Source organism: Leucoraja erinacea, chromosome 19 (assembly GCF_028641065.1).
Source record: "Leucoraja erinacea ecotype New England chromosome 19, Leri_hhj_1, whole genome shotgun sequence".
NCBI classification, from domain to species: Eukaryota; Metazoa; Chordata; class Chondrichthyes; order Rajiformes; family Rajidae; genus Leucoraja; species Leucoraja erinaceus.
Window position 1 is genome coordinate 28,249,081 of NC_073395.1, and position 22,261 is coordinate 28,271,341.

The window sequence follows — 22,261 nt, forward strand, 5'->3', positions numbered from 1 at the left end:
ATCTGCTCGAGCAGCTGCCTCATGCAGCTTAAGCGGCCGTCTCCCCGTTTCGCCGGTGGAGAGTGTTCCCGTTCCTCCGACGAGTCGGAGGCCACCGGCCGGTCTGTTTTCCGGGTTGATTTTCTCCCTGTGCGGGGCGTCGCAATCGGCGGCACAGGGAGCAGCTCGGCATCGGGTGTGCGGGAGCGTTCAAACAGCTCCTCCGCCGCTGGTGGCTGCCGCCCAGATATTGACCCCTCCTCAGGTGGAGTTGGGCAGGCAGTCCTCTTTGTTGGTCGCTTTCGGGTAGCCATAGCTTTTTCGTCCGTTAGCAACTCTCTGTAACACAAAAGACTCACTTACCTGAGGTCTTGTCTTTATCCTGCCGCTGGAGAGCCTGGCTCCAGCTGCTGCCGCTGTTGCGCTGCTGACGTAATGCCGCGCCTGCGCACTGGGTGGGTTCTTCACGTAGTCACTCACGTGACTCCGAAGTAAAATCAATATTAGACATAAGCCTTCTTAATGGGTTGACAATGCATGAGTGGAGATGATAACATTTATTTTATAAGATGCACCATATTGATGCAACAGAGCAACAGTCCGATTTATATTCTCAACTCATATTCAGATTTAATTTGCAAATATTTTTTTTCTTTTCCACATGAGAGATAAATAATGAAGTCTGTCAGACCATCTTTATAGATTAAAATCAGAGGGAGTGAACTTCTGTAGATCACAAGACCACACAAAGCATTTTCCTGTCACTGATAGTAATAGACTGCACTACATCCTGTCTGAACATGAGGTAGCTGTCTCAGTCATACACCATGACGCAAGGATTAAAACAAATTCTCCCACCCCAACATTCCTACCGTTATAGACAGGACTCTTTCATGTCATGTTTACCACCCATTTTTAACAGTTAATAAAGATTATTTATAAAATGAGGCACCTGAGGGTAAAGTTTAGTACAATACAATACAATACAATACAATACAATTTATTTGTCACTTGAATCTCATAGAGGCTCAAGTGAAATGTTGTTTCTGCAGTCATACACACAAGAAAAAAAAGATCCAAGACACAACACAATTTACACAGACATCCATCACAGCGCATCTCCACCTCGCTGTGATGGAAGGCAAAAAAAAACGTATCTCTCCCCTGCACTTCCCTCTCCCCCCGATGTCAGAGTCAAAGTCAGAGCCCCCGGCGGGCGATAACAATTGTCCCGCGGCCATTAACGCCGCGCCGGGTGATGCAAGGCCGCGCTCCGGGTCTTGTTGTTGGAGCCCCGGGCGGGCGCTGGCAAAGTCCCGCAGCCGTTGAAGCCACGCCGGGCGATGATGTAAGGCCCCGCTCCAGGTCATCCTCGACCCCGCTACTCGGGCGGGAGAAGTCGCCGTTGCGGAAGCCCCGAAAAGCGGTCTCCCAGCAGGGACCCGCGGGCTCCCGGTGTCACTGTCCACCAGACCTGCGGTAAGCCTCCGAATCTCCGAGGGTCAGGTCGCAGCAGCGCGCCACCACCGCTCCGGACTCGGCCAGCTCCGTGATGGTGAGTAGCTCCGCAGCTCCGTGACTGGAGCCCCAGGACGTTCCTGCTGGAGGCCGCTCCACGGTGCAGCCCCAACGACAACGGAGATCCGACAGGGAAAGGTCGGGTTCTCCGTGCAGGGAAAAATTTTAAAAGTTCCCACACACACACACACACACACACACACACACACACACACACACACACACACACACACACACACACACACACACACACACACACACACACACACACACACACACACACACACACACACACACACACACCACACACACACACACACACACACACACACACACACACACACACACACACACACACACCCCATCAAAAAAATAAAAACTACATTAAAACGGGACAAAAAATAACAAAAAGACAGACGGACTGCAGAGGCCGCTGCGACGTGAGTCGCGCCGCCCACCGGAAGATATCTAGTTTAGTTTAGGTTAGTGTAGTTTAGAGATACGGTGCAGAAACAGTCCCTTCGGCCCACCAAGTCCATGCTGACTAACAATCATTCATATATTACTTCTGTTATATATCCCACCTTCGCATTCTATGCACTATGGGAACTTTACAGAAGTCAATTAACCTACAAACCTGCACGTCTTTGTAACGTTGGAGGAAACCATAGCTCCCGGAGAAAACCCACGTGGTCACAGGAAGAGTGTACAAACTCCGTACAGACAGCACCCGTCGTCAGGATCGAACCTGGGTCTCTGGTGCTGCAAGGCAGCAACTATACTGTGCCCCCCTTTGTAGGTTAATTGGCTTCTGTAAATTATCCCTTGTGCATGAGATAGAATTAATGTACAGGTGATCACTGGTTGGCACGGACCCGGTGGGCCAAAGGGCCTGTTTCCACATTATATTTCTAAACTAAACTAAAATCTTACTTTTAAAATTGTGCTTTTAAACTAAAATCTAGATATTCTTTAAGAAGAAAATCAATATCTAGAAATAAAAAGTTTATTTTAATTTCCTTGTGTCATTTTCAAAGTTTATGTCCCAAACCTAACCCTTATTACACCATCCCACCTCATCATTTCCAAACGAGGGAATGAATGGAACATCAGCAATAAGATTATATAAACACTGTTCATTAGTCTGTGCTGGGAAGTGTTTGAGATGATGTGAGCACTTTGATGACCTTCAATCTATTTTTCCTAACTATGAAGTATTTAACTTTCCCTTGAATTTTCCCAGATAGGTTGGGTGTGGGAGATATCTTCCAATGAACCAGAACCATGACTGGGAGTCTGGCCCTCTTTGCTGACTCTAATTTCTTCCCGTTAAGCAACGTTAATAGTTGTATTAATCACTCTTCACAGTTTCACCTATTCTTTCACTATTACCAAATCCTACAAAGTTGACGAAGTGACCAACTGCAGGAATTTAATGGCCGAAGCACATACAATGGCAGAAAAATAAATTGTGAGTACACAGAACATGGAACAGTGTAGCACAGCAACAGGCCCATTGGCCCTCAATGTCCATGCCGAACATGATGCCATTAAACTAATCTCTTCTGCCTGCATGTGACCCACATCTACCCTGTATATTAATGCGCCTGTCCAAAAGCCTCTTAAATGCTTCTATCATATCTGCTTTCATCGTCACAGCTGGCAGCATATTCCAGGCCCACACCTGTATCAAAAACCTGTTCCACACATGTCTTTTATATTTTGTCCCTCTCACTTTAGATATACCTTTGAGTCTTTGACATGTCCACCCTGGGATAAGGTTCTGTCACTCCAGCCCATCTATGCTTCTCATGATTTAGCATACTTCCATCAGGTTTCCCCTCAACTTCTGATGCTGCAAATAAACTCATTTAAGTTTATCTAATACAGCTGCAGTGGATCGGCTAAGCAAATAAATATCCGGTTTCATCTATTTATAAACACAAACACTCGTTTTGATGGGAAATTTACAGAATTGTTTTATAGTGACATACTTCCGAATTTTGATGAAATAGAGTTAAAATGTATTCGATCAAATTAGTCATTGATGGAGAATGTAAAGGACTAACTGTTAGAGCCCTCTGAGCTGCTCAAATTAAACTTGTCCAGTCTGTTTACACAGCTCAGTAAATTCCTGCTAACTACCAAACCCAAATCACTGAGATATCTCCTCATTCAGATTAGGAAAAGTACAAACTTGCTTACTTAGAGTCAACAAAAGAAGATCTTGCATTTTTATTCTAAATCCTTTTAGGATTTATCAAAGTGCTTTACAGCAAATATATTAATGTTTAATCGCAGCGGAGGGGGGGGGGGGGGGGGGGGGGGGGGGGGGCGGAGGGGAACGACAGGGAGAGATAAAAACTGAACAATAAAATAAATTGAAAGAGGGAGAGAGACACACAGATATATACTCAAACATTGGCTCAGGTGCTATTAGGCCATCAGTAATTTTGGGAACCTCCCCAGACCTAAAAGATCTTGAGAAAGGTAAGGTGAGATGTGCCACCTAAAATACCACTCATTTCTCCTTGTTCCTCTTCATCTGTTACAACAGCATCAATGGTTTAACTTCCCAAAGCAACGCTCTGCTATTGATTAATTTGTCACCCAACATTTCTCCTCGGCAATGTTTCACAGACCTGTTAACATGTTGCTTCCATTTCCTACACATCAAATGGTCAGCATTTCCTCACATCAGTCCCAGGAACGCACTATTCACCAGCTCTTGCATGCGCTAAACTATCATCCTCAATTTTTCTAACTTACAGCAGAGCCTCCCACTCTCCGGTAATCCTTCTCTTGCTCAAAATGCAGTGGCACATCTGGTACTAATTGTACCACTGAGCGGAGACCCCGGTTCAATCCTGATCTTGGATGCTGTGAGGAGTCTGCATGTTCTCCCTGTGACTTCCAGGAGCTCCAGTTACCTCCTATATCCCAAAGAGGTTTGGAGGTTACATAATCTCTGTAAAATGTCCCTAGTGTGTAGGGAGTGAAAGCAAATGTGGGATAATATAGAATTAGTGTGAACGTTTTCGAAGGTCGGCATGGACATTAGGCCAAAGGGTCTGTTTCCGTGCTGTATCATTCAATCCATCAAAAACAATTAAAAATATTTAAACCCAAATTTAGTTTATTGTGATACATTTAAAAAAAGATCCTTTCATACTTTGCACAAGAGAGTTTGTAGAGAATATAAATAGAAAAAGAAAACATTAGTAATACTTGATAAAAAATAAATTGAAAATAGAATTTATTCAATGAATGATTAGGATTAACAATGTAAAAACTAGAGGCACAAGTAACACATATTATTTAGCCAATAAACTTACATTTTAATTAATTATCAATACCATTTTTTTTTTTGCTAGTGCAAGCATGGAGATGCAGAAATAATATTTGCTTAATCTTCCCTTTCAATTCCTTTATAAGGGAATTTTTGGAATTCCCTATCCCAGAGGGTTGTAGTGACTGAATCATTGGAGATATTTATAGAAAACAGATCACAGAATTGAGAGAATGGGGAATTGGCACAGAAGAGGCGTTAAGACCAGGGACTGATCAGTCATGAACATATTAAATTGTGGGACAGGCTTGAGGGGTCGATAAGTTCCCACATACTGATTTTGATACATTGTTTACCTCTCCACTCACAATGTGGGGAAACATAAAGACTTCGGACGTTTTAACTTATTTAACCATAATTGTTGCAGAGCAATACGAAAGACAAAATAAGTCAATGCTCCTATTTGTGAAGGTAGAAATTGTCCTAAATCCATACCATTCCTCACCAGGTTAATTCCTGGGATGGTGGGACATGTATGATGAAAGAGCGGGTCGACTGGGCTTGCATTCGCTGGAATTTAAAGGATGAGAGGGGATCTTATAGAAATGTATAACATTCTTAGAGAATTGGACAGGGTATATGCAGGAAAAATGTTCCTGATGTTGGGGGAGTCCAGAACCAGTCACAGTTCAAGAATAAGGGGTAGGCCATTTAGGACTGAGATGAGGAAAGCCTTTTTCACCCAGAGAGTTCTGAATCTGTGGAATTCTCTGCCACAGAAGTCAGTAGAGGCCAATTCACTGGATGCTCACTCTCAGAGTTAGATTTAGCTCTTGGGGCTAAGGGAAGCAAGGGATATGGGGGAAAAAAACAGAATGGGGTAGTGATTTTGGATGATCAGCAATGATTATATTGAATGGCTGTGCTGGCTCGAAGGGCCACATGGCCTACTCCTGCACCTATTTTCTATGTTTTCTATGTTTCTCCCACATACACATTAAAGTAGATGAAACCAATCATAGCTCAATTTCCTCAACGCGGCAATTCAAAGCAGCAGGGTGGTTCAATGACGCAGCAGTAGAGTTGCTGCCTACAGGTCAAAGATCCAGGTTCAATCTTGACTACGGGTGCTGTCTGTACGGAATTTGTATGTTCTCCCCGTGACCTCATAGATTTACTCCAAGTGCTCCGGTTTCCTCCCACATTCCAAAGACATGTAGGTTTGTAGGTTAATTGGCTTCTGTAAATTGTCCCTAGGGTGTAGGATAAAACTAGTGTATGTGTGGTCACTGGTGAGTGTGGACTCGGTGGGCTGAATGGCCTATTCAATGCTGTATCTCTAAACTAAACTAAACTTTGGATGAAGTTTTAAACTTGTCAAAGGCAAATGTGCAATGGTAGTATGTGGAGAAGAACATCAGTACTTCCAATACCATGACTGAAGCTCATGATGAAACTCTTACTGCTGCTGCTATCATGTAGCTTTTCCTTCAACTGCTGGTAATGCTGGACTTTACTAATTTAGCAACAATGACAAAGACCCTAGAGCAAGTTAATTTATGAAGTACTTTTGAACTGCTCGACAGAAATGGTGTGCGGAAACAAAGAGGGATGGAATGCCAGCAGCAACTTAAGGCCAGGCATGTTTGTGCGGAAAAAAGTCGCAAGATGCTCAGCAGGTCAGGTAGCATCTCTGGAAAACATGGAAAGGTTTTGTCTTGCCCCTCATCTCTTCCAACTTTCTCCCCCCCCCCACTCCCCTTCAAAACCCCTTAATCACAATCATTCTGAAAGAGAGTTTTTACCTGAAACATTTTCTATCCATGTTTGGACATGGACCCTATCCACCCATGGATAGAACAGGTTTAGAGGGATATGAGCCAAACACAGGCAGGTGGGACTAATGTAGATGGGACATGTTGGCCAGTGTGGGCAAGTTAGGCCAAAGGGCCTGTTTCCATGCTGTAAGACCCTATGACTCTATTTTCCCCCAGAGATGCTGCCTGACCTGCTCACTTACACCTATGGACGATCTCCACACCTATAGCAATGTTAAGTGCACAGATATTTTATTTTGCAAGCACGACCTAGATTGTTTGAATTCCTATATTTACAGAATTAGCAATCAATATTCCGGTTTAACAAGGTTGTATAGATGAGACACTTTTAGACATTTGGTTCATGTATCTCTTGACCTCAACATAGAATGGAATAAACTTCTACTCACTGTGGGGGCAGCAGTTTGGAAAGAGAAACCAGAAGGGACGATGGACGAGGTAGGACGTGGGGACTGGTGATCAGTGGGCAGTTGAATGGCCACTGCTGGCTTGTTATCTCTGCCAAAACTGCATTGAATTGCTTGGAAAACCCAGATGCAGGAAGCAGCAGGGACGACAGTTTAATATTATTTTTCTTTAAACATGACATATAGAGTATTTTGCATTTAACCTTTATATCAACCGTCAAATCAGTTGCTGTGCTAACCATAAGCAGCTGCTGTTTATAATCAGAAAAGGCGGGAGTACATTCCTCATTTCACACCATTCCCTATTTGAATGGTTATTTTTATATTTTTGTTGCCAGATTCTTCCCTTCCTCTCCAGAAGCTGCGGACACATACCAGGATATGGTTTAACAGGCAACTGTTACTTGTCTAATTGACCACTCTTCATCTCCTGCCCTCATAAAGCTGCTTAATGAGTGTTGCCTAGCATCCAATTATTTGTGGGAGCCAAACATAAAACTCGAATCCCATATTTGCCTGACATTTATCCTGTCTATTTACCAGCTGTGATCGTGAGAAGGCCGTCCAGAGTGGGTTGGAGCAGGCCCTCAATGTGTTCTGTTACCCAAACAGCCTAAACCAGTGCGGGGCTAGGGAATGTGTGTGGGGTCACGGTCAAGCGGTAGGCATGAGGAGGTGCCCAAGAGCTGGTGCTTTGTCTCGGCACATTCGAGTCAGCCTGCCAGACTACTACAACACCTTCCTTGCCAGCGGGTTTGATAACAATGTTGGGATTGTCACTGAGTGAGTGGAGGGTTGCGCGTTCAGAGGGGGTGAACATTTGGAGTGGGTAGGGGGAGCGGGGAAGTCAAGGTGCTTGATATTCCCCCAGCAGTTGAAAGTAAAAAGGTGGAGAGAGGGTAGAAGGCAAGTAGGAGGTGTCCAAGAGGAGTTGGAAACAGAGGAAGGGGCTCATCACTAGGAGGCGAGGACCCCTTGCCATGAAAAAGGCCTGGTGTTGGAGGTGATGGAAGAGCTCTACAGGCTCAGAACTCATTGAGGTGTGGGCGTAGCGGTACAAAGAGTTTGAGGAGGACAGACGGGGAGGAGGTTGGGGGTTCAGTTAAGGTTCCTTGGAGGGAAGATAGGAGTGCAGAGGGAATGTATGAGGGATACTAGAGTATTGGTATTGGGCAAACTAATGTGATTAAAAACCCCTGCCCCAGCTAGCTTTAAACTAAATGGCTATGCCAGTTAGCGAATTACTAAATATAACTATGTCCTAAGGATCTTCCAAAAATTCTCAATTTCTGGAGAAATGCGCAGGAATTAGAAAACTTCCAATGTCACATCCCTATCTCATCACAGCTTGGTTTGGGACAGCTCCATCCAAGACAGCGCAGACCATCACACAAACCAACCTCCCTTCTATTGCAGGGGAGTGCAAGGCCAGCAGCATAATCAAAGACAAGTCACACTCTGGCCACCCTCTTCTCCCCTCTCCCCTCTCCCATCAAGCAAAAGGTATAGAAATGTGAAAACGCCCACCTCCACATTCAGGGACTTTTTTCCCCAGCTGTAATGAACTATCCAAATGCAACCACAACTACAATCAACCTCAGACTATCTTTGATCAGACTCTACTGGCTTTATACTGCACTTAGCGTTATTCTCTTATCATGTATCTGTACACTGTAAACAGCTCGATTGTAATCATGTATTGTCTTTCCCATGGTTGATTAGCACGTAGCAAACGTTTTTCCATGTACCTCGGTACACATGACGATAAACAAAACTAAACTGCACCATCTTAAAAATAGAGCAAAAATCAGGTAGCTCTAAGCCAATCAGCCTAACATCTATTGCTGGGCAAATGTTAGGATCAATTTTTGAGAAAGTAATAGCAACATATTTGATAAATAATATTCTAATCAATCAGACACATGGAGGGGGAATCACGCCTGACAAATTAATTAGAGTTTATGAGGAAACATCGACCAGAAAGGAAGGTAATAATTTGGTCATTGGCAGGCATTCACCAGCTGAACTGGGGTCAAGGGAAGAGCGTTCACATCGCGGCCCTGTTTCCACCAATCTTTCCACCACGCACAAGAAGCACAAGAAGCACAAAACATACACCATTGTGCAGATGCCGAGAAGTGTGTTCAGCTCTGGCTGAACAACTTCTAATCTTGTGTGTGGACTCGATAATAAGAAAAAGCTCAGCTGAACTTAATAGTAGATAAGAATAGATGTTCCCTTGCCACTTGTTTCTGGCACGGCGCCATGTATCTACTTCACACCAAAGCATATGTAGACTTTAGAGTTATATTGTATAACCTTAATGATTATTGTTATACAAACATACGGCCCAGATTTTCCAGGCTTTTGCTAGCAACTCCATGACTCCATCAAGCCATGGTCAACTGCAGAAGTCTCAAACCTACTCAACACAGTATTATTTCATTTTTAGGTTTAGACTTTGGTGGAGTTGCTTCCTTACAGCACCAGAGACCCAGGTACGATCCTGACTAAAGGTGCTGCCTGTACGGAGTTTGTACGTTTTTCCTGTGACCACATGGACTTTCTCTGGGTCCCCAGATTCCTCCCACATTCCAAAGTTATGTTGGTCTGTATGTCAAGTCAAGTCAAGTGTATTTGTCACATACACATACGAGATGTGCAGTGAAATGAAAGTGGCAATGCTCACGGACTTTTGTGCAAAAGGCAAACAACCAAACAAACTATAAACACAATCATAACACACATATTATTTTACATAATAAATAATGGAAGGAAAAACGTTCAGTAGAGTTAGTCCCTGGTGAGATAGGTGTTTACAGTCCGAATGGCCTCTGGGAAGAAACTCCTTCTCAACCTCTCCGTTCTCACCGCATGGCAATGGAGGCGTTTGCCTGACCGTAGCAGCTGGAACAGTCCGTTGCAGGGGTGGAAGGGGTCTCTCATGATATTGTTGGCTCTGGAGTTGCACCTCCTGATGTATAGTTCCTGCAGGGGGGCAAGTGAAGTTCCCATAGTGCGTTCGGCCAAACGCACTACTCTCTGCAAAGCCTTCTTGTCCTTGGCAGAGCAATTCCCAAACCAGATGGTAATGTTCCCGGACAAGATGCTTTCCACCGCCGCTGCGTAGAAGCACTGGAAGATCCTCGGAGACACTCTGAATTTCCTCAATTGCCTGAGGTGGTAAAGGCGCTGCCTTGCCTTACTCACGAGTGCTGAGGCGTGTGATGCCCATGTCATATCCTCGGAGATGTGGACTCCCAGATATTTAAAACAGTTCACCCTATCCACAGGATCCCCATTTATCCTCAATGGAGTGTACGTCCTCGGATGATGTGCCCTCCTAAAGTCCATGATCAGCTCCTTCGTTTTTTTGATGTTCAAAAGGGGGCTGTTATCCTGGCACCAGTGCTAGACCAGCCACCTCCTCCCGGTAGGCCTTCTCATCGTTGTCTGAGATCAGGCCCATTATCTTCTTAATTATTATCTTCTTAATCATTATCTTCTTAATTATCATCTGTAAATTGGCCCCAGTGTGTAGGATAGAACTTGGGTATGGGTCATCATTGGTTGGCGCGGACTCGCTGGGCCAAAGTGCCTGTTTCAACACTGTATCTCCAAACTAAACTAAACTAAAATTGTCCTGATATTCAGAAACATTTAAAATCCCGACTGCATTGACAACTGACAAACATGAGATGAGGGCTTCATGGGCTATCAAATGATTTTAGGAGATTTGGACAATGTATTTTCAGTGTACCATCGGAGGTCCTGGCATGGTGTAAGGCCTATTGATGGAGTCCAGGATGTTTGGGCCAGGATGTTCCAGGATGGCAAGATCAACCTGGTCAGTTCAAGAGGTGAAGCCAGTTGTTGGCAAGTGGTAGATGCATGATAGTGAAATCTGAACCCATGTGTTATATGCTCAAAAGAATATAATAGAATAGAATAGAATAGAATATGTTTATTGCCATTGCACAAACATCCGTACAACAAAATTCCATTGCAACTCCTTCGGTGTGTACATAAAAGACACAGGATAAAAATGTTTTAAAAGAACAAAACACAACAGCCATTGACTCACATATACACAAATCAGTAAGAAAATAATAAATAGATGTTAAAAGCATTTGAAAAGAATATTGCGCATTATCTTGCACCCCAAATTATATTGTGCTTCCCCCTGTGTTCTCTGTTAGAGTTAAGTTCTTTTATCGCACATGGGTAGAAACTATTTTTTAGTCTACCGGTGCGAGCCTTCAGAGACCTGTATCGTCTCCCAGAGGGTAGCAGAGTGAAAAGGTGGTTGGCAGGGTGGGATGTGTCCTGCTTGATGTTTGTGGCCCAGCGCAAGCATCGGGCCCTGTATATGTCATCCAGGGAGGGCAGTTGAGCATTTGTAATGCTCTGTGCAGTTTTTATAACTCTCTGCTGCGCCCTCCTCTCAGCCACAGTGCAGCTAGCAAACCACACCAGGATGCCATAGGAGAGGATACTTTCCACGGCGCACCGGAAGAAGGACAGCAGCAGTTGTATCAATACTCTGCCATTATGTGTGGTCCGGTGAATATTTAAAATCCTCTTATTGTAATGGCAATCTGCACTATTAATATTCTGATAATATGAAGGTGGATGCCACCAAAACAAATTACAGGGCACGTGTCATCACCGAAGGAGGAAGGATGAAAGGAAATCAAGTATTGGATCTTTGACAAAGATCTTAGACAAAAAGACAAAGAAGCAGATCAGGCAGCAACTCTGGAGAACTTGTATAGGTGATGTTTCAGGTCAGGACCCTTCTTCATACTGATTGTGCTAGTGGCTGGGGGTGGGGGGGGGGGAGGGGGGAGAGCTGGAAAGCTGGAAAGGATAAGGGGCAAACAAAGCCTGATGAGTTATAGGTGGATATTGGTGAGGGGAGGCGGGTTTGACAGCATTGTCGTAGAGCAGGTGAGCAGCAGGAATCTCAGAGGGGGAGTAGGGAGAGAGGACTTCAAGTGGGAGAGAGGAGGAGAATTATGGATGGGGTCCTTCATTTCACCAGCAGTCAAGAAAAGCAGAACAAATAGAGCAATCTATGAGATGAATCAAAACTTAAAGAACAGAATGAAAAGCAGAAACGTTCAGGAAACTTGAATTTATGAAATAACAAAGAGAAGGAATTCCATAAATTAAAACCTACAGTAATCAGACTGAAATCAAAAATAAGTTGCTAAAATGCAACCTCAGATAGTAAATATGTCTGGTGTAGTGACAGGTCGTTGAATCTGACTCCAGCTGTTTAAATGGTATTTATCCTTGTGATGTTATCAACATTATAAAAACATTGTATTAATTTGACACATTGCTTGAATACTCAAGTACTTTGTATTCCAAATTGTGAAATATCTTTTCCATAATCTAATATATCTGTTGGACTTGACATTCTCCCACTATAGTTTAAAACATAACTACGGCCTCTGGGTACTTCCCAATCACCAGTCCAATTATTCTATTAGCATTAATAACCATGCTCACTAATGCCATGATTTAAACACATCCACTTCTCTGGGGATTAATTATTTTAGGTAACAATGCTACTGACGTAAATTGGCAGAACGTTTATCCTGGTGACACAGCTGCCCAATAACAAAGCAAACATTTGTCAGTCGTTCAGCCAACTTTACACTGATCATGTCACGCATACAGCTCTCCTTAAATTCCTGATCAGAAGTGCTTTATATTGCTGTATTTTTTTTTCACTGTGTTTTGTTTTAGTTTCGGGGTCTGAGGAACAAAATTGCTCGCCTTTGAAGCGTGAGAGGAAGGGAACAAGAAGAGAATTGTTCAGAGTCCACCAAAAACAATTTTCAATTAATAAAAGATAAATCTTCAGAGCTATTTGGGTGGCAAAATTCGATCCTGACCAGGGATGCTGTCTCTATGGAGTTTGTATGTTCTCCCTGTGACCGTGTGGGTTTCCTCCAGCTGCTCCAGTTTCCTCCCACATTCCAAAGATGTGCAGATTTGTAGGTTGACTGGCCTCTGTAAACTGTCCCTACTGTGTAGGATAGAACCAGTGTGTGGGTGATTGCTGGTCGGCATGGGCTCGGTGGGCCGAAGGGACCTGTTTCCACGCTGTATATCTGAAACTAAAACTAAAAACTAAAACCAAACTAAAAAAAACGCAAATATGATACCAACATAGGTGGATTTCGAAGATGTTGAATATAAATATGATGATTTACAATTTTAAACACTGCTTTATGTGCGCATGTGGAAAAAATGCATCTTTGAGATAAATGCACAAAGTGATCAAGTCGAACTGGTTGTGCCTGGAATCACAACCTGGATTTCCCAGGCGTGTAGGACCAGGCAAACCAACCTACACCACAGAACCCTCTCATAAGACTGAGTGGCTCCAAGTGAGTGGGCTTCAAGCTACATATCCTGGAGTCCAGCCTCCAGAATGTCTTTCAACTGCTCCACAACAATTAAAACATATTTTAATAATAAAAAATGTAAACATTTGAAAAATAAAATTAAAAGTCTAAAACAAATAAATGTAATTACAAATAACTAAGTGAATCATTGACATGCATGTGCCTTCATGTATAGGCTTTCAGATGCCGTTCAAATGAATGGGGATGCGTTAATTACCATGTTCGTCCATGGTGCAAATCTGAGGGGCTCTATTCAAGGTGTGTGGGGCCTCTCTCCTCAGAGCATCGCTGCTGCTCCAGTGGGTTGAGTCCAGCAGAAACAGGGAAGCAAGACGCACCAGGATTTGACATTCAACTTGTCTTGGACCTCCGCTCTAGGTTGAGTGTGCATCGAAGTCCATGCCCAATTGGGGGCACAGCTTGGCTGTTCCACCAGTCAATGTGCTTTGGCCCGATGGTCGTGCCCATCCATATGTGTTGCACTGTAATTACTTTGCAAGTTGGGAGCATATTGGAGGGTGCAATTCTCTGCATGGCCAAAATTGGACCTAAAGATATGTGCATCTTTATCAGTGTTGGCTAAGCTGATAGCATTCACACTGGGAGTTGTGGGTTCCAAAGCCAGTGAGAAGCATGAGCTTAACAAGCAAGGTTCAAGGTTCAATGGTACTTTAATGTTGCATGTGTCTAGATACAGTCACATTCATTTTTTTTGCTTACAGTTCAGTAAAAACTATACATAGGCACAGTCTTACTTACTGTATGTGCAAGAGTGTAGGAATAGTAGATTACACTGAGGCAGTCTGCAAGGGTTGCCATGTTTCCAGTGCCATTTTTGTATGATAGAGTCCATTGAAGTGTAGTGCAGTACTGAAGCAGTACTGAAGGAGCTGGCTACCCCATCTTTCAATAGAAATATTAAACTGAGGGCTCTTTATTCTATCAGGTAAACAAGTTCATATGCAATACCCCAAGAAGAACGGTGCGGTTCTCAGATAGCTAACCATTTTTATCCTTCAATTAAGTTTGGAAAATCAGCTAGCTCGTCATGGTCACACTGGTGTTTATGTGTGATTGTCGGCACAGATTGTCGGCTGTGCTTCCTGTGACACCATACTGTCTTGGCTTTTAAAGTATTTCACTCCCTGTAAGGAGGTTTGGGATATTTAAAGGTTCTGAACTATTTAACTGCAAGCCTTGGGATTTTTGTATTGCTAATGTTTATATAGAAGCAAATTTTCTGTCAACCTCACAACCTCATATTCCCTTCCTAGTCATCGAGTCATGGAGACATACAGAGTAGAAACAGGTGCTTTGCCTCAGCTAGTGCCATTATATTGAGATGGAATATGGTGTTGGCTCCATGTGCGGCACAGTGGTGCAGTGGTAGAGTTGCTGCCTTACAGTGCCAGAGATCCGGGTACGATCCAGACTACGGGTGCTGCCTGTACGGCGTTTGCACGTTATCCATGTGACTGTATGGGTTTTCTCCGGGAGCTCCAGTTTCCTCCCACTGTCCAAAAACGTACAGGCTTGTAGGTTAATTGGCTTCGGTAAAAACTGTGAATTGTCCCCAGTATGATGGATAGTGCTAGTGTACGGGGATTGCTGGTTGACTCGGTGTGCCGAAGGACCTGTTTCTGCACTGTATTTCGAAACAAAACCAAACTAGTCCATGCTGACCTAGTTCCCATCAATGCTGGTCCCATTTGGCCGCCTTTAACTCAAGTATCTCCAAGCCTTTCTGATCCATGTAACCTGTCCAAATGTCTTTGAAATTATGTTATTGTGCCTGCCTGAACTACCTCCTCTGGAAGCTCATTCCATACACGCACCACCCTCAGGATCAGAACCATTATACTGAGCAGGGTTCCAACAGAAAGCAGCATAAATGATTAAGGAACCTGATTGATTACGTTTCAAGGGTTTTTATTTCTCAGGTATTTGTTTTATCCCCAATTACACATGTCTCAGGAAATAAATCAGCACAGCGATAAGTCAGCGTACACAACACCTATTTGAGTGGTGCTGCTGTAAGCATCTCTCACTCAATGTCAACAAAACCAGACTACTAATCATTGACTTCAGATGGGGTAAGTCAGGAGACCATGTGCCAGTTTATATTGGTGGGTCTGCAGATAGAGAGCAAACAACTTCAAATTACTGGTGTTAATATCTCAGGTGACTTGTCTTGGGCCAGCATGTCACGATCAATGTAATCACAAAGAAGGGGTTCCTGAGCCTTTATGTTCCCAGAAATATAAAGAGATTCAACATGTCAATGAATACTGTAACATCTACAGTTGCACTGTCGGAAGTATCCTGACTGGTTGTATCATAGCCTGATCGCCTGTCTGCAATTCTAATGTATGGGAAGACAAAAGCCGGCAAAGGGTAGACAACTCAGCCTGGTTCATCACAGGTTCAACCCTCCCCACCATCAAACGCATCTACATGAGGTGCTGCCTCAAGAAGGCTGCATCTACCATAAACGATCCTGGCTTTGTCTTCTTCTCATTGCTATTGTCAAACAGAAGGTAGTGTAGCCTGAAGTCCCACACCACCAGGTTCAGAAACAGCTACTTTCCTACAATCATCAGGTCTTGAATAGACCTGCACAACCCTAATCCTACTTAAGCAACAGAACGCTATAATACCATGGGCGTGTTTTTGCGATTGCATTTTGCACTAATGTCTTGTTATTTGCAGAGATTTTTATTGTACTATATTACAGATGTTACATGTAATTTTTATATAATTCACGGGTTTTTGTCATCTGTCTGCAATCAAGATGTTCACGTGTCCTGTACCTCATCGCACACGTGCGTATGACAATAAACTCAATGACTTGACTTGATAAATACTCAGGAAAATTGACTAATGGAAACAAAGCAGGGCTTTGGAAACAACATTCTGGTTTGATATGAGCAAGAATAAGTATTTTACCACACTAGCCGATTTCAACTCAGGCTCCTTAGCTCAGTATTCATGCGCCAAGGAGACTTAGATAAAATATTCTTCTCGGTCTTCCTGTTGGGTAAAGAATTGCCGTTCAATGAAGCCAATGAGAAAATCAGGTGATATAGACTGATCACAGACCTACTTGCAATTCAGTTTTGATCTGCATTTTTTATGCCGATCCTCCCTCTGCTTGTGTCTATGGTTATTATCGAACCATAGATAATGGTTAACAAGTTGGAAAAAGTTAATTGAGAAATCTACTTTATATTGCATCAACAGGCCAAAGAGGCACTGGTTGGAAACTAAGAGAAAAGGCACATTTATGAGAACAAATTCACACATGGAATAATTAACAGTGAAGTCATGATCAGAATAGTATAAGGATTAATAAAGTCCAATATTTGATATTAAACACAAAAACATTAAAAGTGTGTCAGGTATTATGAGGAGAAGGCAGGAGAATGGGGTTAGGATGGAGAGATAGATCAGCCATGATTGGATGGAGTAGTAGACTTGATGGGCCGAATGGCTTAATTCTACTCCTATCTCTTATGGCCTTATGACAAAGTGCTGGAGAAACACTGGTAAGGCAGTGGTATTTCAGACTGAAATAGGGCCCCAACATGAAAGATCGTTTATCCATTTCCTCCACAGATGCAGCCTGACCTGCTGAGTTCCTCCAGCACTCTGTGTTTTGCTCAAGATTCCAACATCGACACTCTCCTAAATCAGCAAACTGTTGTCGGTCATTATGAATCAATGAACAGTGTTTCTCAACAATTACCATCTGGTGATCATAATCGTTTCTCAATCACTTTGTTATTAACTTTTGAGCAAGTCCGGGCCTACCTGTCCACTCGCAGCTGGCAAACAATGCTCAGGATATCGACCACTCCTTCATTTCTGAGCTGATGGCATCCAATGGTGAAGGCAATAAAGCAGCCAGTCCTTCCTATCCCAGCACTGAAAGGAAGGCAAATAAACCATGCCCGATCAGTCGCCACTTTACTTAAAATGGCAAGCATTATCTACTCCTGATTTTACATTGAATCACTTTCATGTCTGAGGTCCCTGTGCGTATTCTCCTGGCATTCAAAAACAGGCAAACTATTTCATCCTTCATTATGATATTGTCATTGGATATCTGAACAATGCACGGAACAAAAGACTGGGCCGACTTTAACAGGTACACACGGTTTGGATATTTCCTGGAAGATTGAGGAATTTGAGAGGACCCTAGGTAAGGGCTAATTTAATTAAATAACTAAATGAATCTGCTCGTTCCCAGCCCTGTATGTGAACATTCATAGCCAGTAACCCTGTGGGGAATGAAGCAGTAATCCAACAGCTGATTCATTAATAAGACTTCAAGAACCAGACTCTCAGGGGATGAGGTATTCTAAAAATACTGCTTCCACTCATACCAATGTCATGGCTCATTCACAAAATCCCAGAGTGTGGGTGCGCACTTTACTCAGTGTTACCCACCGGAAAGAATCTAATTGAAACGTAATTAATGAGCAACAATCTGTATGCATCTTTAATATTGGTCATATAATGTTTTAAATTTAGGTTAGTTTAAAGATACAACATGGAAACAGGCCCTTTGGCCCACTGAGTCCACGCCGACCTTCGATCACCAGGAATGGCACAGCGGCGCAGGGGTGGAGTTGCTACTTTACAGCGCCAGAGACCTGGGTTCGATCCTGACAAAGGGGGTTGTCTGTACGGAGTTTGTACGTTCTCCCATGACCTCGTGGATTTTATCCAGGTGCTTCGCTTTACTCCTACATTCCAAAGATGTACACATTGGTAAAAATTGTAAATTGCCCATAGTGTGTTAGGACAGGAATCGCTGGTCGGCCGAAGGGGCTGTTTCTGTGCAGTATCCCCAAGCTAAACTAAGCACCCATTCACACCAGTACTATGTTATCCCACTTTCACATTCACACAATAGGGGCAATTTACAGAGGATAATTATCCCTCAAACCCATAAATCATTGGGATGTAGGAGAAACCAGAGCACCTGGAGGAAACCATCAAGGTTACAAGGAGAATGTGCAAACTCCGCATGGACAGCAACGAAAGGGATCAAACCTGGGTCTTTGGTGCTGTGAAATAACTTACAACACTTGTACTTAATTACTATGGTCCATTAGAGTTTTATTTTTGTTATATACAAACTTTGCTTTATTTTCATATTTTACCACAATTACAATGACTGTAGAATGGATGCATTGAATAATTTATTTGAGAAACAATAAAGAAATGTTCACTGCGGAGCAAGTGAAGGGAATGATGATGGCAGACTTTACCTGCAGTGCACCGCTATGGGTCCTCGGCCAGGTGAATTCTGTCTGCTCTCCTCCACCTTCAGCATGAGCTGCAGCAGCGGCTGAGCACTGTTGGGCGTCTTGTGGTCAGGCCAGGATTTGTACCAGAAGTGCTTTATGTTTTGAAATCTGCCTTCATGCTGATGAGAGAAGAGAGGGACACCTTAACTACCATTTTTTAAAGTAAACATTTCCGATGAATTCATCACATCTTCAACCCAAGCTATCACAAACGTTTGAAGCTATACCTTCCTCATTCATAGAAACATAGAAACTGGGTGCAGGAGTAGGCCATTCGGCCCTTCGAGCCTGCACTGCCATTCAATATGATCATGGCTGATCATCCAACTCAGTATCCTGTACCTGCCTTCTCTCCATACCCCCTGACCCCTTTAGCCACAAGGGCCACATCTTAAACTCCCTCTTAAATATAGCCAATGAACTGGCCTCAACTACCTTCTGTGGCAGAGAATTCCAGAGATTCACCAATTAGTTTAATATCAGGGCATTATTATTGCTTGTTTTTATGTGTACAAATATATATATATATATATATATATATATACACACACACACACATATATATATATATACACACACACATATATATATATACATATACATATATATATACATACATATATATACATACATATATATACATACATATTATATACCTTTATTATATCGTTTACAGAGTACTAAGTTTACATGTTCTGTTATGCTGCTCTAGGTAAGAATTTCATTTTTCTGTCTGGGAAATATGACAATAAAGCACTCTTGACTCTTAAGAATTGGCCTGATTTCTTTTTCTTGATGCAGAGGTTGACCAAGAAAGTGAGAAAGCATATGGGTAGCTCTCAAATACAACAGCAAAGATGTTATATTTGTTAACTTTTCCAAATCACTGTATTCACTCTGATTATGTATTGTGTCCAATTCTGGTCACCGCACCACAGAAAGGATGTGAAGGCCCCGACTAGGGTGCGGAAGAGATAATAGTAAAAGAACATATAGATAAGGGGTATTATTATTTGGATGAAGGGAAGATTTCCAATCGCCTGTGCTTTGCAGGCTGTTCCCAGGGAAGTACACTGAGATAAACGGCAACTTCTGCCAGAGATTATCATCTTGGTGAAGGACGCAAATGCACCTGCCAAAAATCTGCTGCTCTTCCTGAGACAAACTGGTGCCAACGGGCAAACCAAGGTTGGTTCATAGGTTTGCAGATATGTGTAGTTGTGGTCAGTGAGGAAGACTGTCAAAGTATACCACAGGATTTAGATCAGATACCAGAATGGGCAGAGAAATGAAGTTTAATCCGAGCAAGTGTGAGATGTTGCAGTTTGGGATGTCTTTTACTTTTAGAGATACAGCATGGAAACAGGCCCTTCAGCCCACCGAGTTGTGCTAACTGGCATCCCCATACACTAGCACTAGCCAACAACAGCAACAATTTTTACGGGGTCACGGGGGGAAAGTACCAACTCTGTTGTGGACAGCACGTATAGTCAAGATCTCTGGTGCTCTAAGGCAGCAACTCTACTGCTGCGACACTGTGCCGCCCTTAAAATGTTGAATGTAAAGGGAGGCAATGCAGGTAATGGCACGACCCTTAATGGCACTGATGTATAGAGGGATCTGGGGGTCCAAGACCATAGTTCCCTGAAAGTGGCATCATAAGTAGCTAGACATAAAATGCTGGAGTAACTCCGAGGGACTTGCAGCATTTTTGGAGAGAAGGAATAGGTGATGTTTCGGGTCGAGACCCTTCTTCAGGCCATTATTCTTCATAAGTAGCTAGAGTGATAAAGAAGGTGTAGGGTGTACCTGTCTTCATTAGTCGGGGCATTGAGTATTAGGGTCAGGAAATCATGTTGCAGCTTTATAAGACTTTGGTTCGGCCACATTGGGAGTATTGCAAGCAGTTCTTGTTGCCTTATTACAGGAAGGGTGAATGAAGGCTTTGGAAAGAGTGGAGAAGAGGTGTACGCGAATGCTGCCCGCATTAGAGGGTTTTGCCTCTAAGGAGAGGTTGGGTAGACTTAGATTATATTCTATAGAATGCCAGAGCTTGAGGGGAGTCCTAATAGAAGTATATACAATTATGAGAGGCATAGATAGGGTAGACCTTTTCCCAGGATGGAAATGTCAAGGACTAGAAGAAATAGCTTTGGTTGAGACTGGAAAATTTTAAAGGACATGTTTTTTCACTCAAAGTGGGTGCCTGGAATCCATTGCCAGTTGTGGCAGATATTGGCATTTAAGAGGCATTTAGATAGGCACATGGATATACAGCGAATGAGGGGAAATGGATCATGTGCTCGTACAGGAGGTTGGTTTAACTTGGCATCATGCTTGGCATGAACATAGTGGGCCGAGTGGCCTGTTCCTGTGCTATATTGTTCTATATTCTATGTTACCTCCAGGAGCATGTGCTGAAGAATACTCAGAAGCCTGTCAGCTGCTGCATAGGTCTATGAGGCTGCATAGGTCTATGAGGAAAGGGAACATCTTCTATTATTGTACAATAAAGACCCTCTATACATGTCAATCAGATTGTTTGGTCATGGGAATAACTTTAATGAAAAATTGTCATGCTGATATGATACGAACCGTGTCGTAAATGGACTACTCTGACATACTATCAATGGCGATGTAGGACTGTACCAATATAACATATTTGCAAATAATAATAATAATAATGTTTATTTATATAGCACTTTTCAACAAAACCAGTATTTGAACCAAAGTGCTTTACAGAGATTGATTAAATTAATTGAACAGATCAAATGTCAATAAATCCATACAAAACAAAAAAGAGAAAAAGAAAAAAAGACACAGAACAGTACACTATAGAAATCAACATGAAACGTCCCCCCACAGCAGAATTCACTGTGAGGGAAGGCACTAAAAATATCCAGTTTTCCCCCTCATAGTCCACCCGAGGTCGGGGTCTATATGTGCCCTCCTCAGCCAACTCGATGTTGATATGATACGAATAAAGCAAATGTTTGGTTTAAAAAAAACTGCAGAAAGTGGGATTATTCTCCATTGAGTCGAGAAGACTGAATGGGTAACTACAGACCTAGACACCGTGAATAAAGAGATTTGTTTCAAATTGATGGATGTGTTAAGAATCAGAAGAAAGAAAATCAAGGGAAAAGAGGCAGGAACATGTGGAAAAACACCTTCACACAGCAATGAAACATGACCTGAAATTCACTGGCTGAATGGTCGGTGGAAGCAGTTTCAATCTATTTCCTGCTTTCAGAAGAGAACTAGATAGATAACTAAGAGTGGGACTAAAAACTGTGCAGTGTTACAGGGAGAGGGTTGGGGACTGAGACGGAGCACGCTATTCTCAGGGAATGCCAGCAATGGATAGATGTGCCAAATGGCCTTCTTTCTTGCTGTGACAATTTCACAACTTATAGTCATTAAATCATGCAACATTGAAACAGGCCAATTGGCCCAACTCATCCATGCTGACCAGCGGGCAGCCTTCTCTATT

At 42.9% G+C, this 22,261-nt stretch overlaps 1 protein-coding gene across 1 annotated transcript in view; it reads right to left on the reverse strand.

Annotated features, from left to right (window-relative positions):
- LOC129706564 (receptor-type tyrosine-protein phosphatase R-like) overlaps positions 1-22,261 on the reverse strand; it is a 187,987-nt gene that overhangs the window by 16,251 nt on the left and 149,475 nt on the right. Inside the window, exons 11-12 of the mRNA XM_055650926.1 lie at positions 18,730-18,887; positions 17,264-17,377 (exon numbers count right to left, since the gene is read on the reverse strand). Coding sequence (XP_055506901.1) covers positions 17,264-17,377; positions 18,730-18,887 — 272 coding nt within the window. The remainder of the gene's footprint in view (positions 1-17,263; positions 17,378-18,729; positions 18,888-22,261) is intronic.